The sequence below is a fragment of the Pleurodeles waltl genome, chromosome 1_2 (assembly GCF_031143425.1).
Source record: "Pleurodeles waltl isolate 20211129_DDA chromosome 1_2, aPleWal1.hap1.20221129, whole genome shotgun sequence".
NCBI lineage: Eukaryota > Metazoa > Chordata > Amphibia > Caudata > Salamandridae > Pleurodeles > Pleurodeles waltl.
The window spans coordinates 1,358,588,869-1,358,606,364 of record NC_090437.1 but is presented as its reverse complement, the minus strand read 5'-3'; the positions used below and the strand labels follow the sequence as shown (position 1 = coordinate 1,358,606,364).

At 48.8% G+C, this 17,496-nt stretch overlaps 1 protein-coding gene across 1 annotated transcript in view; it reads left to right on the top strand.

The window, feature by feature from the left end:
* LOC138296334 (avidin-like) overlaps positions 1–17,496 on the top strand; it is a 102,274-nt gene that overhangs the window by 26,718 nt on the left and 58,060 nt on the right. Inside the window, exon 2 of the mRNA XM_069235377.1 lies at positions 2,306–2,507. Within this exon, the coding sequence (XP_069091478.1) occupies positions 2,306–2,507 (202 nt within the window). The remainder of the gene's footprint in view (positions 1–2,305; positions 2,508–17,496) is intronic.

Genomic DNA, 17,496 nt, shown 5'->3' with positions numbered 1-17,496 from the left:
AAATCGGGTTGAGGCGATTTTTTTGCCTCAGCCTGACTTGCCCCATTTTTGGACGCCCAAACGCCATTTTTCCCTACGCCGGCGCTGTCTGGTGTACGTCGTTTTTTTTTTTCGCACACCAGGCAGCGCTGGTCGGCTAACGCCGGCTAACGCCATTCAATAAATACGGCGCCTGCATGGCGCTTCAGAATGGCGTTAGCCGGCGCTCATTTTTTTGACGCAAAACTGCGTTAACGCAGTTTTGCGTCAAAAAGCATAAATACGGGCCTCAGAACGTAGGAAACAAACTTGATTGGTCCGAAGAATGTTTGAAAATAATGCAAGCCAAAAATTCCTGGAATGACCACTCGGCTTGGAGCAATATGGAAAACTAGTGAAAATAAGGTGTCTGCTTCCGATTAGAGGTTTCCATTACTGTGGTCAAAATGGCAAGCTGACACTATGGGGCATATTCACAAAGAATTGGCGTAGGGCAGCACTGCAAGTTTATTTGCAGTGCTGGCCTGCACCAATTTGAAAGGGCAGAAATGCACCAGATCTACGAGAAACAGTACATTCTTGTCCATTCATCCAGCACCGGGCACAACTTGGTGCCTAGTGCCAACACAGACATCCATGCACCATGGTGCAAGGGTGTGTGCATTGTTGGCAAGATTGTTTTTGTGTAGAATGCAGCACACAAAGAAAGAGGAAAAACAAGGAGAAATAAATATATTTATTCTCATTACGCCTCCCTGGGGAGGTGTACAGTTTTGATGAAGTCCCAGGTATGCACATCCTTGAAAATCTGGAAATGCCTCAAAACCTGTGGGTGTTGTGTGGGAAATACAATTCAACACCCATGGAATGCCCACCTGATGCAGTGTGAGGCAATGCAGCGACATGCGCTCCGTTGCCTTACACCATATCTACAAGGCTATGAAAAGCCACATAAAGTGGCTTTGCGTGGTCTCATAGATATGGGTCTGCACTTTGTGCTGCCGGTGTGTCATAAAAAGTGATGCACTGGTGGTGCAAGGGGCTCCTAAATATGCCCCTAAATGCATACTTGGGTGCATATTTAAAAAGAGTTTGCATAGGGCAGCGCCACAAGTCTATTTGCTGAGCTGCCTTATGCCTAATGCCACAAATCCACTGCATCTATGAGATACAGTGCATTACTGTCCTATCAGCCAGCACCGGTGCACAATTTGGTGCCTAGCTGCCTAGCTCTAAGAGTGTCAGCATTCTTAGCAGGATTGCTTTTGTGCAGAAAGGCTCACGTTCCTGAACAAAAACAATCCATGGAGGCATTTTTCTCGTCCTATGTGTGCTGAAGAATTTTCTCCTTGCTATGCCTCCCCTGTGGAGGCGTACAGGTTTGACGCATTCCCAGGTTTACATGTCTTTGCAATTTGGAAATGTGTCAAAATCCATGGGTGTTGTGTGGGAAACCCCCCCGCAACGCCCTGGAACACCCCCCCCGACACAGTGTAAGACAATTCAGTGACTTGCGCTGCATTGCCTTACACCATATCTACGAGGCCATGGAAATGCACAAAGATCTGTGTCTGCACTGTGAGCTGCCGGGGCATCATAAAAAGTGACACACTGTTGGCACAGGTGGCTTGTAAATATTTGCCTTTATATGTTGGGCAGGGAGACCATAGTGCACATATTACATTTCAACAGTAAACGGACTGTGTCAAGGCACATACCACAACACCTTTGCTAAGGCCAAGGGAAAGACATGCCTTACCACCACAGGGTCATGCATTTTGGGACACGAGTCACACAATGAAGTTAAGCCACTCAAACAAACTCCCATCAACTGTTGAGATCTGTGAAACACAGCAGTGTGTTGAGTCTACAATGAGGGTGCAGTGTCAATGTAATGTGAAGCATTATGCACTGTGAATATAGCTCACTTCCTCTTTGGAGAAGAACCACTATGTATGACAATACTTTAGTGTCTGTAATAAGTGATTTTATGTGTAGTGCTACATCACTCAAGCCCAGTGGCGTAACAAAATGTGAGGGGCCCCTCTGCAAGATAAGTTGAAAGGGTCTCCCACACCTTAATCAGTAGGGGCTGCGGGGGCCCCCTCCAGTATGTGTAAGCCTGTGGACCCCGTGCTGCAGGAGCTGTGGGGCCTCTGTTACGTCCCTGCTCAAGCCGCAATGTGCTGCATCCACAGATGCTGTGGTGCATCGCGAGCTGTGGTGCCTTTCGACCTTTTGGAGTGGCTGTCACTGACTCCACCCACCAGGATGTTGTCCTACATAGTTGTGGACCTGAACATGGATCCTGTCTGTCTCTCCGCAGTGTCAAATCTCCGGGAAGTGGAAGAACGATCACGGCTCCACCATGTCCATCGGAAGTGTCGATTCCAAGGGAGGCTTTGAGGGGTCATATCTGACGGCTGTTTCTTCAACAAACAACGACATCACAGAGTCCCCTCTGGCAGGTGTCCAACAGCTTGACGACGAACCCACTGTGGGCTTTATTGTGAAGTGGATCTCCATAAGTATGGCTTTATCCTATGAGTTTATTTATTGAAATGAAATGTTCAGCCATTGTTTGCTCTCCTTTCAGCATGCTTCCTCCAGGGCATCTTTATTCTTAAACATTTTCCTGTGCATCCCACAGCTTCTTGTCCTCTTCCAGATTTTAGAGCTACTAAAATGATTTATTTAAAAAACTTAGGGGGTCATTACGACCCCGTGGTCGGCGATAATGTGGCGGTAGTACCGCCAACAGGCTGGTGGTACATACCGCCACATTATAACATTGGCAGTGTGGCTGAAGTCACACCGCCAATGTACCACACCGACCGTCACGGCGGTAAGAGCCACCGGGCTGGAGATAGCCATCTCCAGTCCGGCGGCCGTCACTGTTCCGCCAGTGGGATTATGACCCCGCCTACCTCCATATTTTTTGTGGCTTTTTTAACGCCACAAAAACCATGGCGGTAGGCTCTATCAGTGACAGGGAATTCCTTCCCTGTTACTGATAGGTGTCTCCCCCCCTCCGACTCCAGTTACCCCCAACCCCCTACCTCTCCAGACTCTCCCACCCCCATACATTCACGCCCCTTTCACACACACACGCGCGCATACACACACCCATTCCAACATGCATCCACCCATGCATACATCCATTCACACACACATCCACACATACTTGCACACGTACACGCAGACACAGACACGCATTTACATTACACCACAGACACGCATTTGCACCACCATACATGCACACACGCATTCATCACGAAACACATACCCGCATTCACTCACACACATACATTCACACACCCCCACACTCACACACAACCCCCCTCACCACCCTTACCTCTAGTCAGGGGGTCCTTCGGCAGGAGATGGGACGGGCGCTGCTATCGTCAGCAGCGCCCGTCAGCAGAACACCGCCAGGCCGTATTATGGGTCATAATACGGCTCGTGGTGGACTTCTGGCGTGTCGCTGCAGGTGGCAGCACCGCCACCTTACCGCCATCTGCCGGCACGGCCACAGCTGGATTTCCGTCATTCTCCTGGCGGAAATCAGGCTGGGGTCATAATACGGCAGACGGCTGGTAGCTGCGGCGACGGTCTTTTGGCAGAGGTCGCCACGGTGGTAGGCGGTTTTCACCGCTGATGTCAAAATGAGGGCCTTAATGTATTACTCAGGCAGCATTATATAAAACAGCTCATCCAATCTTGTCAATATGCAAAAGATAAATATATTTCTTTAAAGATTGGTCATTCATTACTGATTACTGAGGCAACATAGCTTTAAAGCATCACTGCTCACCATATTCCATTGTATTAAAAAAGTTTATTTTGGACGTTTTTGATTTCAGCCTTCAGCTCTGGGCCGCAGCAGAGAATGTGTCTTTGGCTGACTTTAGTAATTGCACAATCAACAATGTTGAATCTTGTTTGAGTGGTTGAACCAGGAAGCAAGAGTGCAGCTTCCTGGGAGGGGAGGAGTGTTTGGAGTGTGACACCCCCCAAATAAATGCATTCTTGGCATCAGAGTGGGATCTGGAGACCTGAGTCGAGGGTATAGGAGGCTGGACTGGCTTGTAGTGAGTACCAAGGGGTACTTGCACCTTGCACCAGGCCCAGTTATCCCTTATTAGTGTATAGGGTGTCTAGCAGCATAGGCTGATATATAATGGTAGCTTAGCAGAGCAGCTTAGGCTGAACTAGGAGACGAGTGAAGCTCCTACAGTAGCACTAGTGTCACTTGCACAATATCATAAGAAAACACAATACACAGTTATACTAAAAATAAAGGTACTTTATTTTTATGACAATATGCCAAAGTATCTCAGAGTGTACCCTCAGTATGAGGATAGCAAATATACACAAGTTATATGTACACAATACCAAAAATATGCAGTATAGTCTTAGAAAACAGTGCAAACAATGTATAGTTACAATAGGATGCAATGGGGACACATAGGGATAGGGGCAACACAAACCATATACTCCAAAAGTGGAATGCGAACCACGAATGGACCCCAAACCTATGTGACCTTGTAGAGGGTCGCTGGGACTATTAGAAAATAGTGAGGGTTAGAAAAATACCCCCACCCCAAGACCCTGAAAAGTGAGTGCAAAGTCCACTAAAGTTCCTCAAAAGGACAAAGAAGTCGTGATAGGGGAATACTGCAGGAAAGACACAAACCAGCAATGCAACAACGATGGATTTCCAGTCGAGGGTACCTTTGGAACAAGGGGACCAAGTCCAAAAGTCACAAGCAAGTCGGAGATGGGCAGATGCCCAGAAAATGCCAGCTGTGGGTGCAAAGAAGCTTCTACTGGACAGAAGAAGCTGAGGATTCTGAAGGAACGAAAAGGGCTAGAGACTTCCCCTTTGGAGGACGGATCTCTATCGCCGTGGAGAGTCGTGCAGAAGTGTTTTCCCGCCGAAAAACCGGCAACAAGCCTTGCTAGCTGCAAATCGTGCGGTAAGAGTTTTTGGATGCTGCTGTGGCCCAGGAGGGACCAGGATGTCGCAAATTGCGTCAGGAGAGAGAGGGGATGTCGAGCAGACAAGGAGCCCTCTCAGCAGCAGGTAGCATCTGGAGAAGTGCCAGAAACAGGCACTATGAGGATGCGTGAAACGGTGCTCACCCGAAGTTACACAAAAGAGTCCCACGTCGCCAGAGACCAACTTAGAAAGTCGTGCAATGCAGGTTAGAGTGCCGTGGACCCAGGCTTGGCTGTGGACAAAGGATTTCCGCCGGAAGTGCACAGAGGCCGGAATAGCTGGAAAAGTCGCGGTTCCCAGCAATGCAGTCTGGCGTGGGGAGGCAAGGACTTACCTCCACCAAACTTGGACTGAAGAGTCACTGGACTGTGGGGGTCACTTGGACACAGTTGCTAGATTCGAGGGACCTCGCTCGTCGTGCTGAGAGGAGACCCAAGGGACCGGTAATGCAGCTTTTTGGTGCCCGCGGTTGCAGGGGGAAGATTCCGTCGACCCACGGGAGATTTCTTCGGAGCTTCTAGTGCAGAGAGGAGGCAGACTCCCCCCACAGCATGCACTACCAGGAAAACAGTCGAGAAGGTGGCAGGATCAGCGTTACAGAGTTGCAGTAGTCGTCTTTGCTACTATGTTGCAGTTTTGCAGGCTTCCAGCGCGGTCAGCAGTCGATTCCTTGGCAGAAGGTGAAGAGAGAGATGCAGAGGAACTCTGATGAGCTCTTGCATTCGTTATCTAAAGTTTCCCCAGAGAAGGAGACCCTAAATAGCCAGAAAAAAGGGTTTGGCTACTTAGGAGAGAGGATAGGCTAGCAACACCTGGAGGAGCCTATCAGAAGGAGTCTCTGACGTCACCTGGTGGCACTGGCCACTCAGAGCAGTCCAGTGTGCCAGCAGCACCTCTGTTTCCAAGATGGCAGAGGTCTGGAGTACACTGGAGGAGCTCTGGACACCTCCCAGGGGAGGTGCAGGTCAGGGGAGTGGTCACTCCCCTTTCCTTTGTCCAGTTTCGCGCCAGAGCAGGGCTAAGGGGTCCCTGAACCGGTGTAGACTGGCTTATGCAGAATTGGGCACAAATGTGCCCAAGAAAGCATTTCCAGAGGCTGGGGGAGGCTACTCCTCCCCTGCCTTCACACCATTTTCCAAAGGGAGAGGGTGTAACACCCTCTCTCAGAGGAAGTCCTTTGTTCTGCCATCCTGGGTCAAGCCTGGCTTGACCCCAGGAGGGCAGAAACCTGTCTGAGGGGTTGGCAGCAGCTGCAGTGAAACCCCAGGAAAGGCAGTTTGGCAGTGCCAGGGTCTGTGCTACAGACCACTGGGATCATGGAATTGTGCCAACTATGCCAGGATGGCATAGAGGGGGCAATTCCATGATCCTAGACATGTTACATGGCCATATTCGGAGTTACCATTGTGAAGCTACACATAGGTAGTGACCTATATGTAGTGCACGTGTGTAATGGTGTCCCCGCACTCACAAAGTCCAGGGAATTGGCCCTGATCAATGTGGGGGCACCTTGGCTAGTGCCAGGGTGCCCTCACACTAAGTAACTTTGCACCTAACCTTTACCAGGTAAAGGTTAGACATATAGGTGACTTATAAGTTACTTAAGTGCAGTGTAAAATGGCTGTGAAATAACGTGGACGTTATTTCACTCAGGCTGAAGTAGCAGGCCTGTGTAAGAATTGTCAGAGCTCCCTATGGGTGGCAAAAGAAATGCTGCAGCCCATAGGGATCTCCTGGAACCCCAATACCCTGGGTACCTCAGTACCATATACTAGGGAATTATAAGGGTTTTCCAGTAAGCCAATGTAAATTGGTAAAATTGGTCACTAGCCTGTTAGTGACAATTTGAAAGAAATGAGAGAGCATAACCACTGAGGTTCTGATTAGCAGAGCCACAGTGAGACAGTTAGGCACCACACAGGGAACACATACATATAGGCCACAAACTTATGAGCACTGGGGCCCTGGAGAACAGGGTCCCAGTGACAAATACAACTAAAACAACATATATACAGTGAAAAATGGGGGTAACATGCCAGGCAAGATGGTACTTTCCTACACAACCCCCCCCCAAATGAAGGCCAGTAAGACTAGCCATGACCTGATGAGTCTTCATTGTCTAAGTGGAAATATCTGGAGAGTCCATCTGCATTGGAGTGGCTACTCCCAGGTCTATGTTCCACTGCATAGTCCATTCCCTGTAGGGATATGGACCACCTTAACAATTTAGGATTTTCACCTTTCATTTGTTTTAGCCAAAGTAGAGGTTTGTGGTCTGTCTGAACAATGAAGTGAGTGCCAAACAGGTATGGCCTCAACTTCATCAGTGCCCAGACCACAGCAAAGGCCTCCCTCTCAATGGCAGACCAACGCTTTTCTCTAGGAGTCAACCTCCTCCTAATAAAAGCAACAGGTTGATCCTGGCCCTCAGAATTAAGTTGTGATAGGACTGCCCCTACTCCTAATTCAGATTCATCAGTTTGGACATAGAATTTGTTAGAGTAACAAGGGCTTTTCAGGACAGGTGCAGAGCACATGGCCTGCTTCAGCTCCTCAAAAGCTTTCTGACAGTTTGCTGTCCATTATACCTTCTTAGGCATTTTCTTGGATGTGAGGTCATTAAGAGGGGCTGCAATGGAGCCATAGTTCTTAATGAACCTCCTATAGTACCCAGTGAGGCCTAAAAAGGCTCTCACTTGCGTCTGAGTAGTATGGGGAACCCAATCTATAATAGTCTGGATTTTCCCCTGAAGTGGTGCAATCTGTTCTCCACCAACCAGGTGTCCCAGATAAACCACCTTCCCCTGCCCTATCTGGCACTTTGAAGCCTTGATAGTGAGGCCTGCCTTTTGCAGGGCCTCCAAAACTTTCCATAGGTAGACCAGGTGATTATCCCAGCTGGAGCTAAAGACAGTTATATCATCCAAATATGCTGCACTAAAAGCTTCCAGCCCATGCAGGACTGTGTTCACCAACCTCTGAAAAGTGGCAGGTGCATTCTTCAATCCAAAAGGCATTACTGTGAATTGGTAATGGCCTCCAATGGTTGAAAATGCAGTTTTAGGTTTAGCATCTTCTGATAATTTGATCTGCCAATACCCTGCAGTCAAATCAAAAGTGCTTAGAAACTTGGCAGATGCCAGTGTATCTATGAGCTCATCTGCCCTGGGTATAGGGTGAGCGTCAGTTTTGGTTACCTGGTTGAGACCTTTATAATCTACACAAAACCGCATTTCCTTCTTTCCATCATTGGAATGGGGTTTTGGTACAAGTACCACAGGAGAAGCCCATGGACTTTCAGAGTGCTCAACCACTCCTAGTTCTAACATTTTCTGCACCTCTTGCTTTATGCAGTCTCTGACATGGTCAGGCTACCTATAGATTTTACTTTTGACAGGCAAGCTGTCTCCAGTATCTATAGTGTGCTCACACCAAGAAGTGGTACCTGGCACAGTAGAGAAGAGTTCAGAAAACTGACCCAGGAGATGTATACAGTGGTCTTTCTGCTCAGCAGTAAGACAATCTGCCAGTACAACACCTTCCACTAGAGCATCTTGTTCTGTGGAAGAGAAGAGATCAGGTAGAGGATCACTGTCTTCTTCCTGTCCCTCATCAGTTGCCATGAGCAGGGTGAGATCAGCCCTGTCCTGGTAGGGCTTCAGGCGATTGACATGGAGCACCCTAAGGGGACTCCTGGCAGTGCCTAAGTCAACTAAATAGGTGACTTAACCCTTTTTCTCAACAATTGTGTGGGGTCCACTCCATTTATCTTGGAGTGCTCTTGGGGCCACAGGCTCCAAGACCCACACTTTCTGCCCTGGTTGGTACTGAACCAAAACAGCCTTCTGGTCATGCCATTGCTTCTGGAGCTCTTGGCTGGCCTGAAGTTTTTTACTGGCCTTTTTCATGTACTCAGCCATCCTTGATCTGAGGCCAAGTACATAATCCACAATATCTTGTTTTGGAGCTTTTAAAGGTTGTTCCCAACATTGCTTGACAAGTGTTAGTAGACCCCTAACAGGGTGTCCAAAGAGGAGTTCAAAGGGGCTGAAGCCCACTCCTTTCTGGGGTACCTCCCTGTAGGCAAAAAGGAGGCATGGTAACAAGATATTGTGAGAAAGTAGCCTCTTTCTAGCCTTGTTACCCCCACTTTTGGCCTGTTTGTGAGTGTATGTCAGGGTGTTTTCACTGTCTCACTGGGATCCTGCTAGCCAGGGCCCAGTGCTCACAGTGAAAACCCGATGTTTTCAGTGTGTTTGTTATGTGTCACTGGGACCCTGCTAGTCAGGACCCCAGTGCTCATAAGTTTGTGGCCTATATGTATGTGTTCCCTGTGTGGTGCCTAACTGTCTCACTGAGGCTCTGCTAACCAGAACCTCAGTGGTTATGCTCTCTCATTTCTTTCAAATTGTCACTAACAGGCTAGTGACCAATTTTACAAATTTACATTGGCTTACTGGAACACCCTTATAATTCCCTAGTGAAGGAGGCTAGACTGGCTTGTAGTGAGTACCAAGGGGTACTTGCACCTTGCACCAAGCCCAGTTATCCCTTATCAGTGTATAGGGTGTCTAGCAGCTTAGGCTGATTGATAATGGTAGCTTAGCAGAGCAGCTTAGGCTGAACTAGGAGACGTGTGAAGCTACTACAGTACCACAAATGTCACTTGCACAATATCATAAGAAAACACAATACACAGATATACTAAAAATAAAGGTACTTTATTTTTATGACAATATGCCAAAGTATCTCAGTGAGTACCCTCAGTATGAGGATAGCAATTATACACAAGTTATGTACACAATACCAAAAATATGCAGTATAGTCTTAGAAAAAAGTGCAAACAATGTATAGTTACAATAGGATGCAATGGGGACACATAGGGATAGGGGCAACACAAACCATATACTCCAAAAGTGGAATGTGAACCACGAATGGACCCCAAACCTATGTGACCTTGTAGAGGGTCGCTGGGACTATTAGAAAATAGTGAGAGTTAGAAAAATAGCCCTCCCCAAGACCCTGAAAAGTGAGTGCAAAGTGCACTGAAGTTCCCCAAAAGACAAGGAAGTCGTGATAGAGGAATAATGCAGGAAAGACACCAACCAACAATGCAACAACTGTGGATTTCCAATCTAGGGTACCTGTGGAACAAGGGGACCAAGTCCAAAAGTCACAAGCAAGTCGGAGATGGGCAGATGCCCAGGAAATGCCAGCTGCGGGTGCAAAGAAGCTTCTACTGGACAGAAGAAGCTGCGGTTTCTGCAGGAACGAAAAGGGCTAGAGACTTCCCCTTTGGTAGACGGATCCCACTTGCCGTGTAGAGTCGTGCAGAAGTGTTTTCCTGCCGAAAGAATGCCAACAAGCCTTGCTAGCTGCAAATCGTGCAGTTAGCGTTTTTGGACGCTGCTGTGGCCCAGGAGGGACCAGGAGGTCACAAATTGGACCAGGATAGAGAGGGGACGTCGCGCAAGACAAGGAGCCCTCTCTGAAGCAAGTAGCACCCAGAGAAGTGCCAGAAACAGGCACTACAAGGATGCATGAAATGGTGCTCGCCGAAGTTGCACAAAGGAGTCCCACATCGCCGGAGACCAACTTAGAAAGTCGTGCAATGCAGGTTAGAGTGCCGTGGACCTAGGCTTGGCTGTGCACAAAGGATTTCCGCCGGAAGTGCACAGGGGCCGGAATAGCTGCAAAAGTCGCGGTTCCCAGCAATGCAACCCAGCGAGGTGAGGCAAGGACTTACCACCACCAAACTTGGACTGAAGAGTCACTGAAAAGTGGGACTCACTTGGACAGAGTTGCTGGATTTGAGGGACCTCGCTCGTCGTGCTGAGAGGAGACCCAAGGGACCGGTAATGCAGCTTTTTGGTGCCTGCGGTTGCAGGGGGAAGATTCCGTCGACCCACGGGAGATTTCTTCAGAGCTTCTGGTGCAGAGAGGAGGCAGACTACCCCCACAGCATGCACAAACAGGAAAACAGTTGAGAAGGCGGCAGGATCAGCGTTACAGAGTTGCAGTAGTCGTCTTAGCTACTTTGTTGCAGTTTTGCAGGCTTCCAGCGCGGTCAGCAGTCGATTCCTTATCAGAAGGTGAAGAGAGAGATGCAGAGGAACTCTGATGAGCTCTTGCATTCGTTATCTAAAGTTTCCGCAGAGACAGAGACCCTAAATAGCCAGAAACGAGGGTTTGGCTACTTAGGAGAGAGGATAGGCTACTAACACCTTAAGGAGCCTATCAGAAGGAGTCTCTGAAGTCACCTGGTGGCACTGGCCACTCAGAGCAGTCCAGTGTGCTGGCAGCACCTCTGTTTCCAAGATGGCAGAGGTCTGGAGCACACTGGAGGAGCTCTGGACACCTCCCAGGGGAGGTGCAGGTCAGGGGAGTGGTCACTCCCCTTTCCTTTGTCCAGTTTCGCGCCAGAGCAGGGGCTAAGGGGTCCCTGAACCGGTGTAGACTGGCTTATGCAGAATTGGGCACATCTGTGCCCAAGAAAGCATTTCCAGATGCTGGGGGAGGCTACTCCTCCCCTGCCTTCACACCATTTTCCAAAGGGAGAGGGTGTAACACCCTCTCTCAGAGGAAGTCCTTTGTTCTGCCATCCTGGGACAAGCCTGGCTTGACCCCAGGGGGGCAGAAACCTGTCTGAGGGGTTGACAGCAGCAGCAGCTGCAGTGAAACCCCAGAAAAGGCAGTTTGGCAGTACCAGGGTCTGTGCTACAGACCACTGGGATCATCGAATTGTGCCAACAATGCCAGGATGGTATAGAGGGGGCAATTCCATGATCTTAGACATGTTACATGGCCATATTCGGAGTTACCATTGTGAAGCTACATATAGGTATTGACCTATATGTAGTGCACGCGTGTAATGGTGTCCCCGCACTCACAAAGTTCAGGGAATTGGCTCTGAACAATGTGGGGGCACCTTGGCTAGTGCCAGGGTGCCCTCACACTTAGTAACTTTGCACCTAACCTTTACCAGGTAAAGGTTAGACATATAGGTGACTTATAAGATACTTAAGTGCAGTGTAAAATGGCTGTGAAATAACGTGGACGTTATTTCACTCAGGCTGCAGTGGCAGGCCTGTGTAAGATTTGTCACAGCTCCCTATGGGTGGCAAAAGAAATGCTGCAGCCCATAGGGATCTCCTGGAACCCCAATACCCTGGTGTAGGAGGCTGGACTGGCTTGTAGTGAGTACCAAGGGGTACTTGCACCTTGCACCAGGCCCAGTTATCCCTTATTAGTGTATAGGGTGTCTAGCAGCTTAGGCTGATAGATAATGGTAGCTTAGCAGAGCAGCTTAGGCTGAACTAGGAGACGTGTGAAGCTACTACAGTACCACTTAGTGTCATATGCACAATATCATAAGAAAACACAATACACAGTTATACTAAAAATAAAGGTACTTTATTTTTATGACAATATGCCAAAGTATCTTAGAGTGTACCCTCAGTGAGAGGATAGGATATATACACAAGATATATATACACAGTAGCAAAAATATGCACTATAGTCTTAGAAAACAGTGCAAACAATGTATAGTTACAATAGGATGCAATGGGGAAACATAGGGATAGGGGCAACACAAACCATATACTCCAGAAGTGGAATGCGAACCACGAATGGACCCCAAACCTATGTGACCTTGTAGAGGGTCGCTGGGCCTATTAGAAAATAGTGAGAGTTAGAAAAATAACCCTCCCCAAGACCCTGAAAAGTGAGTGCAAAGTGCACTAAAGTTCCCCTAAGGACAAAAGAGTCGTGTTAGAGGAATAATGCAGGAAAGACACAAGCCAGCAATGCAACAACTGTGGATTTCCAATCTAGGATACCTGTGGAACAAGGGGACCAAGTCCAAAAGTCACAAGCAAGTCGGAGATGGGCAGATGCCCAAGAAATGCCAGCTGCGGGTGCAAAGAAGCTTCGACTGGACAGAAGAAGCTAAGGTTTCTGCAGGAACAAAAAGGGCTAGAGACTTCCCCTTTGGTGGACGGATCCCTCTTGCCTTGGAGAGTCGTGCAGAAGTGCTTTCCCGCCGGAAGGATGCCAACAAGCCTTGCTACACGCAAATCGTGCGTTTGGCGTTTTTGGACACTGCTGGGGCCCAGGAGGGACCAGGATGTCGCAAATTGGACCTGCAGAGAGAGGGGAGGTCGAGCAAGACAAAGAGCCCTCACTGAAGCAGGTAGCACCCGGAGAAGTGCCAGAAACAGGCACTACGAGGATGCGTGAAACGGTGCTCGCCGAAGTTGCACAAAGGAGTCCCACGTCGCCGGAGACCAACTTAGAAAGTCGTGCAATGCAGGTTAGAGTGCCGTGGACCCAGGCTTGGCTGTGCACGAAGGATTTCCGCCGGAAGTGCACAGGGGCCGGAGTAGCTGCAAAGTCGCGGTTCCCAGCAATGCAGCCCAGCGAGGTGAGGCAAGGACTTACCTCCACCAAACGTGGGCTGAAGAGTCACTGGACTGTGGGGGTCACTTGGACAGCGTCGCTGGATTCGAGGGACCTCGCTCGTCGTGCTGAGAGGAGACCCAAGGGACCGGTAATGCAGCTTTTTGGTGCCTGCGGTTGCAGGGGGAAGATTCCGTCGACCCACGGGAGATTTCTTCGGAGCTTCTGGTGCAGAGAGGAGGCAGGCTACCCCCACAGCATGCACAAGCAGGAAAACAGTCGAGAAGGCGGCAGGATCAGCGTTACAGAGTTGCAGTAGTCGTCTTTGCTACTATGTTGCAGGTTTGCAGCCTTCCAGCGCGGTCAGCGGTCGATTCCTTATCAGAAGGTGAAGAGAGAGATGCAGAGGAACTCGGCTGAGCTCATGCATTCGTTATCTAAAGTTTCCCCAGAGACAGAGACCCTAAATAGCCAGAAAAGAGGGTTTGGCTACCTAGGAGATAGGAAAGGCTACTAACACCTGAAGGAGCCTATCAGCAGGAGTCTCTGACGTCACCTGGTGGCACTGGCCACTCAGAGCAGTCCAGTGTGCCAGCAGCACCTCTGTTTCCAAGATGGCAGAGGTCTGGAGCACACTGGAGGAGCTCTGGACACCTCCCAGGGGAGGTGCAGGTCAGGGGAGTGGTCACTCCCCTTTCCTTTGTCCAGTTTCGCGCCAGAGCAGGGGCTAAGGGGTCCCTGAACCAGTGTAGACTGGCTTATGCAGAATTGGGCACATCTGTGCCCAACAAAGCATTTCCAGAGGCTGGGGGAGGCTACTCCTCCCCTGCCTTCACACCATTTTCCAAAGGGAGAGGGTGTCACACCCTCTCTCAGAGGAAGTTCTTTGTTCTGCCATCCTGGGCCAGGCCTGGCTGGACCCCAGGAGGGCAGCTGCCTGTCTGAGGGGTTGGCAGCAGCAGCAGCTGCAGTGAAACACCAGGAAGGGCAGTCTGGCAGTACCAGGGTCTGTGCTACAGACCACTGGGATCATGGAATTGTACCAACAATGCCAGGATGGCATAGAGGGGGCAATTCCATGATCATAGACATGTTACATGGCCATATTCGGAGTTACCGTGGTGAAGCTACATATAGGTAGTGACCTATATGTAGTGCACGCGTGTAATGGTGTCCCCGCACTCACAAAGTTCAGTGAATTGGCTCTGAACAATGTGGGGGCACCTTGGCTAGTGCCAGGGTGCCCTCACACTAAGTAACTTTGCACCTAACCTTTACCAGGTAAAGGTTAGACATATAGGTGACTTATAAGTTACTTAAGTGCAGTGTAAAATGGCTGTGAAATAACGTGGACGTTATTTCACTCAGGCTGCAGTGGCAGGCCTGTGTAAGAATTGTCAGAGCTCCCTATGGGTGGCAAAAGAAATGCTGCAGCCCATAGGGATCTCCTGGAACCCCAATACCCTGGGTACCTCAGTACCATATACTAGGGAATTATAAGGGTGTTCCAGTAAGCCAATGTAAATTGGTAAAAATGGTCACTAGCCTGTCAGTGACAATTTGGAAAGAAATGAGAGAGCATAACCACTGAGGTTCTGATTAGCAGAGCCTCAGTGAGACAGTTAGTCACTACACAGGTAACACATTCAGGCACACTTATGAGCACTGGGGCCCTGGGTTACCAGGGTCCCAGTGACACATACAACTAAAACAACATATATACAGTGAAAAATGGGGGTAACATGCCAGGCAAGATGGTACTTTCCTACACAACCCCCCCCCAAACGAAGGACAATAAGACTAGCCATTACCTGATGAGTCTTCATTGTCTAAGTGGAAATATCTGGAGAGTCCATCTGCATTGGAGTGGCTACTCCCAGGTCTATGTTCCACTGTATAGTCCATTCCCTGTAGGGATATGGACCACCTCAACAATTTAGGATTTTCACCTTTCATTTGTTTTAGCCAAAGTAGAGGTTTGTGGTCTGTCTGAACAATGAAGTGAGTGCCAAACAGGTATGGCCTCAACTTCTTCAGAGCCCAGACCACAGCAAAGGCCTCCCTCTCAATGGCAGACCAACGCTTTTCTCTAGGGGTCAACCTTCTACTAATAAAAGCAACAGGTTGATCCTGGCCCTCAGAATTAAGTTGTGATAGGACTGCCCCTACTCCTAATTCAGATGCATCAGTCTGGACATAGAATTTTTTAGAGTAACAAGGGCTTTTCAGGACAGGTGCAGAGCACATGGCCTGCTTCAGCTCCTCAAAAGCTTTCTGACAGCTTGCTGTCCATAATACCTTTTTAGGCATTTTCTTGGATGTGAGGTCATTAAGAGGGGCTGCAATGGAGCCATAGTTCTTAATGAACCTGCTGTAATACCCAGTGAGGCCTAGGAAGGCTCTCACCTGAGTCTGAGTGGTAGGGGGAACCCAATCAATAATAGTTTGGATTTTCCCCTGAAGTGGTGCAATCTGTTCCCCACCAACAAGGTGTCCCAGATAAACCACCTTACCCTGCCCTATCTGGCACTTTGAAGCCTTGATAGTGAGGCCTGCCTTTTGCAGAGCCTCCAAAACTTTCCATAGGTGGACCAGGTGATCATCCCAGCTGGAGCTAAAGACAGCTATATCGTCCAAATATGCTGCACTGAAAGCTTCCAGCCCTTGCAGGACTGTGTTCACCAACCTCTGAAAAGTGGCAGGTGCATTTTTCAAACCAAAAGGCATTACAGTAAACTGGTAATGTCCTCCAATGGTAGAAAATGCAGTCTTAGGTTTAGCATCTTCTGACAATTTGATCTGCCAATACCCTGCAGTCAAATCAAAAGTGCTTAGATACTTGGCAGATGCCAGTGTATCTATAAGCTCATCTGCCCTGGGTATAGGGTGAGCATCAGTTTTAGTTACCAAGTTGAGACCTCTATAGTCGACACAAAACCTCATTTCCTTCTTTCCATCTTTAGAATTGGGTTTTGGTACCAGTACCACAGGAGAAGCCCATGGACTGTCAGAGTGCTCAACCACTCCTAGTTCCAACATCTTCTGAACTTCTTGCTTTATGCAGTCCCTGACATGGTCAGGCTGCCTATAGATCTTACTTTTGACAGGTAAACTGTCTCCAGTATCTATAGTGTGCTCACACCAAGAAGTGGTGCCTGGCACAATGGAGAAGAGTTCTGAAAATTGTCCTAGGAGATTTATGCAATTATCTTTCTGCTCAGCAGTAAGACAATCAGCCAAAACTACACCTTCCACAAGAGCATCTTGTTCTGTGGAAGAGAAGAGATCAGGTAGAGGATCACTGTCTTCTTCCTGTCCCTCATCTGTTGCCATGAGCAGGGTGAGATCAGCCCTGTCATAGTAGGGTTTCAGGCGGTTGACATGGAGCACCCTAAGGGGACTCCTGGCAGTGCCTAAGTCAACCAAGTAGGTGACTTCACCCTTCTTTTCAACAATTGTGTGGGGTCCACTCCATTTATCTTGGAGTGCTCTTGGGGCCACAGGCTCCAAGACCCACACTTTCTGCCCTGGTTGGTACTGAACCAAAACAGCCTTCTGATCATGCCATTGCTTCTGGAGCTCTTGGCTGGCCTGAAGGTTTTTACTGGCCTTTTTCATGTACTCAGCCATCCTTGATCTGAGGCCAAGTACATAATCCACAATATCCTGCTTAGGAGCTTTTAAAGGTTGTTCCCAACCCTCCTTTACAAGTGTGAGTGGACCCCTAACAGGGTGTCCAAAAAGAAGTTCAAAGGGGCTGAAGCCCACTCCTTTCTGGGGTACCTCCCTGTAGGCAAAAAGGAGGCATGGTAGAAGGATATCCCATCTCCTGCGGAGTTTTTCAGGGAGTCCCATAATCATGCCTTTGAGAGTTTTATTAAATCTCTCCACCAGTCCATTTGTTTGTGGATGATAGGGTTTTGTGAACTTGTAAGTTACACCACACTCCTTCCACATGGCCTTTAAGTATGCAGACATGAAATTGCTTCCCCTGTCTGATACTACTTCCTTTGGGAAGCCCACCCTGGAAAATATTCCCAGGAGGGCCTTTGCCACTGCAGGTGCTGTAGTGGTCCTTAAAGGAATAGCTTCAGGATATCTTGTGGCATGGTCCACTA